A 9,385-nucleotide genomic window follows, 5' to 3' on the forward strand; every position below is an offset into this window, starting at 1 on the left:
TAGACTGAGACAGACTAGGAAGAAGGAAGAGGCCGTCCACTTCTGAAAGAATTGGCCAGGGAAAACCTTATGAACAAAACTAGACATATTGAAATCAAAGGTAAAAGGTTTGAGAGAATTTTGACTCTACTAGTACTGAATCATTATGACTGAAAATCTTTAAAGAGTAGTTTAGAGTGTTAGGATGGAGCTGTACAACCAAAAGATTTAACACAGAGACTTTGGCAACTTTGCCCCTATCACTGTGGGACTCCAGATGTGTCATCAAGTTCTTAATGCCCAAAGCTCCATCATAAGTTTATTGTGAACATTAATTATATTAAGGGATTTGAATAATTTAATATAAGTCTGACATACAATAATTTGAGTAAACTTCCTATTTCTCATTTTACAAAATGGTTTTAATCATGGTGCCTATGATTAAAGAAAGTAGTACCATGGCAAGGATGAAATGAAGCAATGTACTAAGTGAACCAACAAATATTAGCCAATGGTGGTGCAGTTGAAGAAATGGAAGAGAACCTAAGGAAGTAATCATTGACTTGACTCTAAGGACAGAGTTCTGACTGAATTTTATTTTTCTTACTGTTCAGACTCTCCAATTCTGTGGGTGAGGAGATTGAACTAGGTTGCCTCTATGGTTCTGTTCACCTCCAATAATGTATTAGTCTTGGGATTCATTAACAAAGGGATTTGGATAAATATTTCAAACAGATTATCTTAATTAATACCACCACCTTGGGAGGGATAATATTAGGTAACACAGGAGCTCTGGTGGCATAGCGTCTAAGGCATTTGACTGCTAATCAGAAGGCTGGCAGTTCAAACCCACCAGCCACTCCTTGGAAGGAAGACTGGACAATCTACTTCCATAGATACAGCCTCAGAAACCCAAGGAGGGCTATGAGTCAGAAATAACTCAATGGCAGTGAGTTTTTTTTTTTTTTAAACATATGTGTATCTGGACAATAGTCTAATACTTACATATGTTAGCCTATTTCACAATCATAACAACCCTGAGACCACAAAAAAAAAAAAAAAAACCTCACTGCCATCGAGTTGATTCTGACTCATAGTGACCCCATTTGGGTTTCCAAGGTGGTAAATCTTCATGGACGTAGATTGCCTAGTCTTCCTTCTGCAGAGTGGCTGGTGGGTTTGAACTGCCAACCTTCTAGTTAGCAGTCAAATGCCTTAGGCACTACACCACCAGAGCTTCTTACCCTATGAGACAAGGACACATATTATCTTCATTTTACAATCTAATAAACTAAGGCACAGAGAGACTAACTGGATCAAGTGCACACAACTGGAGAGTAGCAGAACTGGGCTTCTAATTCTAATCTAAACAGTCTAATTCCAAAGTCTGTAACCTTAACCTTTACATAGGCTGTGTCTCAAGTGGTCAGTTTTTTATTTCCAGTTTCTAAAGAACATTTTGCCCAAAGTCACACAACCAGTATGTGAGAGAAACCAGAATAAGAACCCAGATTTGTCTGACGTCAATGTCTGTGCTTTTTCTCCTGCACCATACCACAGGACTATGTCTGGGGGCTATAGAGAGGAGAATTATCCAAAGCAAGGTTTTGTGCAAAAGAGGCCTATGGGAAAGCTGTAAGCCCTTTGGTCCTCTATGACAGGACTCTAGATACAAGATTCCTCTCTGCCATTACCCACCATAACAGCAGTAGCAGTGTCTTTTGAATCTGAGTCTCAGAGTCCAGAGAGTTTCTTGGGGATTTAGACATAAAGAAACAGAGATGTAGGGACCTGCCTTGCTGTATTGGTGCTGGATTTTTTTTTTTTTTTCCCTTGGTTCTGGCTCTATGGAGATGGATGATCTAGCTGGATTTTCTTCAAATCATCTGTGTTGCTCAGAGATCGAAGGAACGATGCTGCTAGTGACCATTGTACCCAATTTAGGGACCAGAAACTATTGTATTCACCAGTTCTTTTAAACAATCAAAATCAATTATGACTAATTAAACTACATGCTGTAGGTGGCACTTTGACAAATGCAATACAGATCAAATTGAACAGTGCCTGTGTTCAGAGATTATAAATGATAATTTATGTAAATAGCCTAAATTACATGTTTTTTCTAAAAGCACAACTAAGATAATATTAAAAACATAAAGCAGAATTGGGTATAAAAATTTAAAATTTATATATAAAATTTATATATATATATGTAATTTTTATATATGTTGTGTACATAAGAACCTTACACATTACTGCTAGAATAATGATTTAGAACACCACCAATCATACTATGTCTCCACTCAATCTCTAACAAATGAATAATAATCGCTGGCATTCCAGACTTGTCTTCAGTCATATCCATGTTCCCCCCACACCATTCTTAGAAACAATTCAAGCTAGTCATTATTTCAAGAGCAGAGTTTGCATTTTCTCCCTCCTCAGAGTGGTTCATGCAGCTGCTTCTGGGATGTTCTGACATGAATTCCACTTCAGCCTCTCCTTCAAAGCATCTCTCAAATGCCACTATCTCCTTCATGACTTCTTTCCTCACACATCCAAAGAGAAATGATCTTCTCCTCTTCCCAACCACTAGAGTTCTTTAGATATATACACACACATATCCACTCTCCATCCATCAGTTTGTCCTACTGTAGTGGCTTGAGTGTTGCTATGATGTTGAAAGCTATGCCATTATTATTTCATTTATCAGCATGGTCATTCATGGTGGATAGGTTTCAATATAGCTTTCCGACTAAGAAAGACTAGAAAGAAAGGCCTAGTGATCTACTTCTGAATACTTCATGGGTCACAACAGAGTACTGTCCTATATAGTGCTGAAAGATAAGCCCCAAAGATTGGAAAGCACTCAAAATACACAGTGGCTGCAACAATGAACCCAAGCATATCAACAGTCATGAAGATGGCCCAGGATCAGACAATGTGTTGCTCTGTTATGCATGAGGTCACCATGAATCAGAGCCAACTTGATGGCAGCAAAAAGAACACACATGCACACACACACGCACACACACATGAGCTTTCAGATTTTGGTGTCTATTATAATCTTTGGTGTTTCTAATTTCCAAAATTAACTTGTAAACTCCTTAGGATTAGGGACCATGGTTTATTTCTGAATATGCCTTTATAATCTGACTCAAGGCCTAATTTTTTTTTTCACAAGTAGATTGCCAGGTCTTTCTTTCAAGGCACCTCTGGGTATACTTCCAAACTTCCAATGTTCTGGTTAGCAGCCAAGCATTTTAACCATTTTCACCACCCAGGAACTCCAATGATGTTACAGTATATAGCAAACTCTTATAAAGTACCAACTATGGGCTAAGGATGGCATTTGCATATTATATCTAATGCAATAGTCAAAATCCTGTGATTTGGAAACTGAGGCTTAATGAGTTTCGTTAAATTGTTAAAGGTTACAAAGCAAGTAAAGAGTTCTGAATTTTGCATCAGCATGTACTTTGGATTTGAATCCAAATCTATGAAACCCAAAACCTAGGCCCCAAGCCAATACTATATAACCATGATAATATTCAAAAGACATATTGGTTTTAATTTGAACCAATAACCTTTTGTCTAGTACTTAACCATTTGCACCACTCAGGGACTCCTGGTCTCATATATTTCTCACAGCAAACCTTCTTGGCCCTGACTACCACCCATCACCTCCGACAGCCCCACTTCCGTCCCATCCTCCTACAGTCATCCAACACTGCAGCCACCACAGGGGTGCAAGCATAGAATGTGGTGAGAGATGTGTTTGTAGAAAGCCTATTACAGTATCCACACCAAAAAGTAATAGTGCCATAAATGATGGATGCTATTAACATTAATATCATTAATATCATATTTATGTCAAAGGGACTATCCTAGGTTTTCTTGAGAGGAATGGAGGGGCAGAGCTGCCATTATTGCTTCTAATTCCTTGTATGGTAACAGAGTGTACTACTCTATGAGCAGAAGGGGAAACAAAAGTCAGCAGCACAGCTATTTTCCAAAACTCAGTATTTCCTTTTCCTCAGACTCACTCTCAATTGCTTTCTTTTGTACGTAAAAGAAATGAAAGTCAAAGCAAGGTTGAATTTTCTTTTTTAAAATCCTCCAAGCCTGCCCATCAGCCATCTCTGGTCTTCCTTCAGAAAACATGATCTTTGGACCTTTGGAAATAGCAGCGCATTTGGTATCAGTTCCATGGGCATACAAATATCACACCCACCATTACAGCTTTCAGATATTTTAAATTTATTATCCCAACCTCAGTTTTCTCAAACCTTAATTGGAGATAATATCTCTGGGAAAGTTGGCTGCGAGAAATGTACGAGACTATGACTTAAGTAGTCCCCGGGTGATGCAAACAGTTAAACACATGACTACAAACCAAAGGTTGGTGGTTCAAACCCACCCAGAGGTACCTCGGAAGACAGGCCTGGCAATCTGATTTTGGAAGTTGACAACCTTAAAAACCCTAGGAGAATAACTCAGAAAAGAAGGGTGAGAATGCTGCACAATGGGAATAACTAAACAATGCCAATGAATTTAACATTATACACTAAAGGTAGCAACTGTTGAATTGGTATATGTTTTGCTGTGCATATTCTCAACCATAACAAAATAAATAAAATTTGGGAAAAGAAAAAGAAGGAAGAAACAAACAACCAAATAATAATAATTAAAAAAAAACCTATGGAGCAGTTCTATTCTATAGATATGGGTTACCATTGAGTCTAACTCAGCTCAATGGCCACTGTCAGCAATTATCCATCAGTGCCTAACAGAGTACACACTCAACAATGGCTATTTCCTTTTTCCCCTTCTAGGTACCTCTCAGCCCTAAATAGAGAATAATTAACATCTTTGGGCCAATGTGTTCTTTTCTCTTCCTGGCACCTAGCACCATGGATGGGTAGTTAGGATTAAAAACAACAAAAAAAAAATTGCTATCTCATTTAAATAAAACAAAGAATATTAATTACCAAGTGTTGAGTTACAGACACTATTGATTGTGGCTATAACCGAACCAATGACCTGAAAGTGACAGGTTTGTTTCTTTTTTTTTAATACCCTCGAAAAATCTTGAGCAATTCTGAAAGAAGGACCCTAAGAAAGGGACCAATGTTTTGTTTTGTTTTGTTTTTCCTTTGCTAGCTTTTCAAGTGGAGGTGAGAGAACACACACAAGGAGCTGGATTTGAGGTTTCTGACACATTTTAGTGAATTACAATATACAGGAAAAAAAATGTATTCTATTACAAAGTATAACACATTTCAAATTATGCTGAAGCTGAATTTGAAGTCAACTATCAGTATGAAGAAGCTCTGTTGGCATAGTGCCTAAGACATTTGACTGCTAACCAGAAGGCTGGCAGTTCAAACCCACCAGCTACTCCATGGAAAGTTGGGCAATGTACTTCAGTAGACATATCACCTCAGAAACACAAGGAGGGGTCGCTACAAGTTGGAATTGACTTGATGGCATTCAGGTTTTTTTTTTTTTTTTTTTTGGTATCAGTATGAAGGAGTTCTGGTGGCACAGTAGTTAAAGTAAAGCACTCAGCTGATAACCAAAAATCGGTGGTTTGAGCCCACCAGCAGCTCCATGGGAGAAGATGAGGCAGTGTGCGTTCCTAAAGATTTACAGTCTTGGAAACCCCATGGGCAGTTCTACTCTCCTCCTATAGGCTCACACTATGAGTTGGAATCCACTCAATGGCATTGGGTTTGGTTTGGTTACCACAGTACATGTGATAAAGTTACTTTGAAGTTACCAAGAAGTTCCTTGGTTTGTTTATGGAATCCCAGTGTGTGTGTGTGTGTTAGACACTTCATTACGCTGTATTTTATTAAATCATTTCCCCTAAAATCTAAGAAAAGACAAGTGTCCAAACCTAATGGATACAACAGATGTTCTTAACATTCATTATTAGACTTTGCACATTCAGCCACTGGAAATAAAACTTTATTTTCTCTTTCCTCTCATTACCTAATTTTATATTTTTCACCTGTTAAACAGAGAGACAGAGGACCACAGGCAGAGAAGTTCCAATACTTTGTCAAAGAAATCATAATGTAAAGAAACACCTCCAATTCTCCTTCAATTACTTTGCACCATATTCACATAGGTAAATTATTACGTGTCAGTGTAGTCACCACACACACACACACACAAAGAGAGAGAGAGAGAGAGAGAGAGAGAACGAGTCCATAAATTCAAAAGGCATTCTCAACCAGGCTTTAAGAGAAAAGGATTTAAGCTGTCCAGGGAGTACAGCTGTCTTTAAGTGAAGTGCTCTTGTAATTTAAATACTGGCCTTGCTTTTCAGCAAAGCACTGCTGTGGTCTTCTTCACTTAGAAATTCTCATATTCTCCTTTGGGTATTTGTTCCCAGGTCAATTTGGTCCCATTTGCACCCTCATCTTGAAAGGGAAATCGGTGGTAAAATAGGAATATGCACCCCGACTCTGGAAACAGGAGTCCCTTCCACACCCCAGAAACGAATCCCGTCTCCTTCTGGCAGAGCTCTCCTGGTGTCTCATCTTCCAGTCCTAAGGGGAGCGGCCAGCGAAGGAAGGCCACAGTGGATGAAGACTCATCCCAACGTCTTACTTCCTTCTAGCCCCGACCACTACCCATCACCTCCTTATAACCCCCTCCCCTCCCATCCCCCTCCCTATCACCCAACACTGCAGCCACCGGAGGGGGTGCGGGGGAGGCGTATGGGAGAGATGGGGGGCTTCCTTCCCACCCACACTTCATGCGTCCTAGATGAATGTCCTCTGGGGAAAGGACTGCCAACAACTTGCAGGAACTTAGAAGGCAAAGGCTGCCGCACCTGATCCTAAACGCTGCCCCAACCCCAAAAGCAAGGGACGGGAAGAAGGGAGGGAGGAGAAAGCTCGCGCCCTGGGGCTTACCACGAGCACGGGGACCCCGGCTGCCAGCGAGTACAGGAGCACAGGGGGCACGGCGCTGCTGTCCTCCGGGCCGGGGTAGGGCTTGCGGTAGGCGCTGTCGTGGCAGAAGAAGCCTTGCACGTTCACGGTGAACGTGTCCGTGTACTCGAAGTAGTACGCCAGCATCACCGTCCCTGCCATAATCACCATCTGGAAATAGAGCATGCTGCTGGTGAGCGCCGCGGGCAGCCGGGGCATGCACGCCTCCCGGGCCGGGCCGAAGCGGGCAGCGGACGCGGCGGGCCCCCTCCCGGCTCCGCCAAGGCAGCCACCGGGGGAGAGGCAGCGGGGGTGGCGGGAGGCGGGATGGAGCCGCTGGAGGAAGAAACGGAGGCAGGTCCCGGTTTCGAGGTGCGGAAGGCTGCGGAGGAGGCGGCTACCCCCGGAGGAGTCCCAGCGCCCCTCCCCTCCCCCTGTCCGCTGCAAGCGCCGCCTGCCCCGGCGCGGGGTCGCGCGGAAGGGCGGGGAGTCCCGGGCGACCAGCAGCAGCTGTGGCGCCCCGGCACGAGACCGTTCGCGATGCAGCAGCGTGAGGTCAAGCCCCCAGGTCTGCCGGGAGGAGGGGGCGTCGGCGGGCGGGCGGCAACAGCCTGGACGGTGGCACTTGTACCCCTTGGAAGACCGACTCTATGAAGCTAGAGATGCTCTTCGTGGGGGTATAATTAAAGAAATAAATAAAAAGAGGGAGGAAAGAAAAGGGGGAGGGAAAGCAGTAGAGATGGAGCTTCTAGAAACTCGCTTCCGAGGCAGCAGCTAGGCTGTTTCAGAAACCCGCACAACGCCTGGGAAAATGGTTGCGTGGACGCGTCTTCGGAGCGCAAACCCCTCCAAACGCAGAGTGCTCCATGCTGCGCGGCGAGTTACAGCGGGTGCATTCAGTCGGCGGTCGGCGGTCTCCGGGACTCCACAAACCCACAGAATACAGCCAAGAGGTGGTTTCTAGGCTCGATTAGAAACATAATCTCAAAGGGTTTTAGACTAGAGGTTTCTATGCCTCTCCTCCTGCTTCCTAGTGCTTTGTATGTACAAACACAGAAGTCATTGCTCATTAGCTCCTGAAGCATCATTTTTTATGCATCGTGTATTTATTCTCCTCTTGCTCATCTTCTCAGTCCCCTTTATTAGCTGCTTGTGAGAGGAAACATTGCAGATCCCGGGACTTTGAGGTGCCAGCCAACCGGGGAAGGGAAGAGAGCTATTTGCCTCATCTCGCTATTACCTCATTTGCAAAGAACTGCTGAGATTCCATAGGGTCGGGTGAAATGAGTGAGAGACCAACGCGGGCTCGCACCATATGCATAAAGAATGCACCCATACATGGGTATACACATGTGTGCATGAGTATGTATGTAGCTATAGATCTGCATATATGTAAAGTGCCCTTCTTTGATCCTTCTGGGTCCCTGCTTAAGCACCATCTTAAGCAGCTGACTCTCAGGGGTCTTCCAGGAAGCCTGACACTGCTCACAGCCTCTACTCCAGTGAACCGGTGAAGAAGCATGTATATATGAGGCAATGGGAGAAAATATAATAGAGCCCTGCCCTTCTCATGAAACCACAGAATTACTTTAGCAGGTGTCTAGAATGATAACTTATTTTAAAGAATTGGAGCTTGATGATTTTTAGTGATGAGAGTTTATCATCAAGAAAAACAACATTGTTAGGCTACAAGGACCATTTAAAGTTGGCAGATGATTGGTACTTTGGGAATGAAATAGTAATAGCTGTATGGATTTCTTTAATGTAGAACACACATTATTATTACAAACATCACTCAACAGCTAATTACTTATAGGTTACTGGAAAGGCAGCACTGAACAATGTACATTACAAACAATTTTGCAGCAGGAGTAAACTGTTCCTAAATTGACAAGAGTTGCTTGCCATTTTATGAAAATGTGACTACTGATGAGTTACATGTCAAGGCTTCATTCAGTAAATCTAAGATTGTAAGAGTATTTAGACTGCTCTTCTGGTTCTAAAGTGAGCTCTGGTGGCTCAGTGGTTAAAGAGTTTGGCTGCTAAGCAAAAAGTCAGCAGTTCGAACCAACCAGCTGCTCTATGGGAGAAAGAGGAGGCAGTCTGCTTCCCTAAAGATTGACAGCCTTGGTAATTCTATGGGACAGTTCTCTGTCCTATATGGTCACTATGAATTAGAATCTACTTGATGGCAGTGGGTTTGGTTTTCTGGTTCTAAATAGGAACCTCTCCTCCACACACAAACATAACATCCTACTTAATAAAAGTTTTGGAAGAATAGTGTTAAGTTTTAAGGGTAACTTTGAATTAAAGAGAGTCTAATGTATGTGATTTATTCAAACTAATGGGAGTTTAGACTGCCTTAGTTCAAATACTAACTTCTCGAATTATTTTCTCAAAAGCTGGACTATTTGAGGAAGAAGGCAGCATCAGGATTGAAGGAAGACTCATTAACAACT

General features: G+C 42.4%; 1 protein-coding gene across 1 annotated transcript in view; it reads right to left on the minus strand.

The window, feature by feature from the left end:
- PLPPR5 (phospholipid phosphatase related 5) overlaps positions 1 to 7,145 on the minus strand; it is a 171,673-nt gene extending 164,528 nt beyond the window's left edge. Inside the window, exon 1 of the mRNA XM_042780303.1 lies at positions 6,909 to 7,145. Within this exon, the coding sequence (XP_042636237.1) occupies positions 6,909 to 7,145 (237 nt within the window). The remainder of the gene's footprint in view (positions 1 to 6,908) is intronic.
- Positions 7,146 to 9,385: the final 2,240 nt, after the last annotated feature.

This window comes from Orycteropus afer, unplaced genomic scaffold, assembly GCF_000298275.1.
Source record: "Orycteropus afer afer isolate SDZICR_OR568_19922 unplaced genomic scaffold, OryAfe1.0 scaffold00033, whole genome shotgun sequence".
NCBI lineage: Eukaryota > Metazoa > Chordata > Mammalia > Tubulidentata > Orycteropodidae > Orycteropus > Orycteropus afer.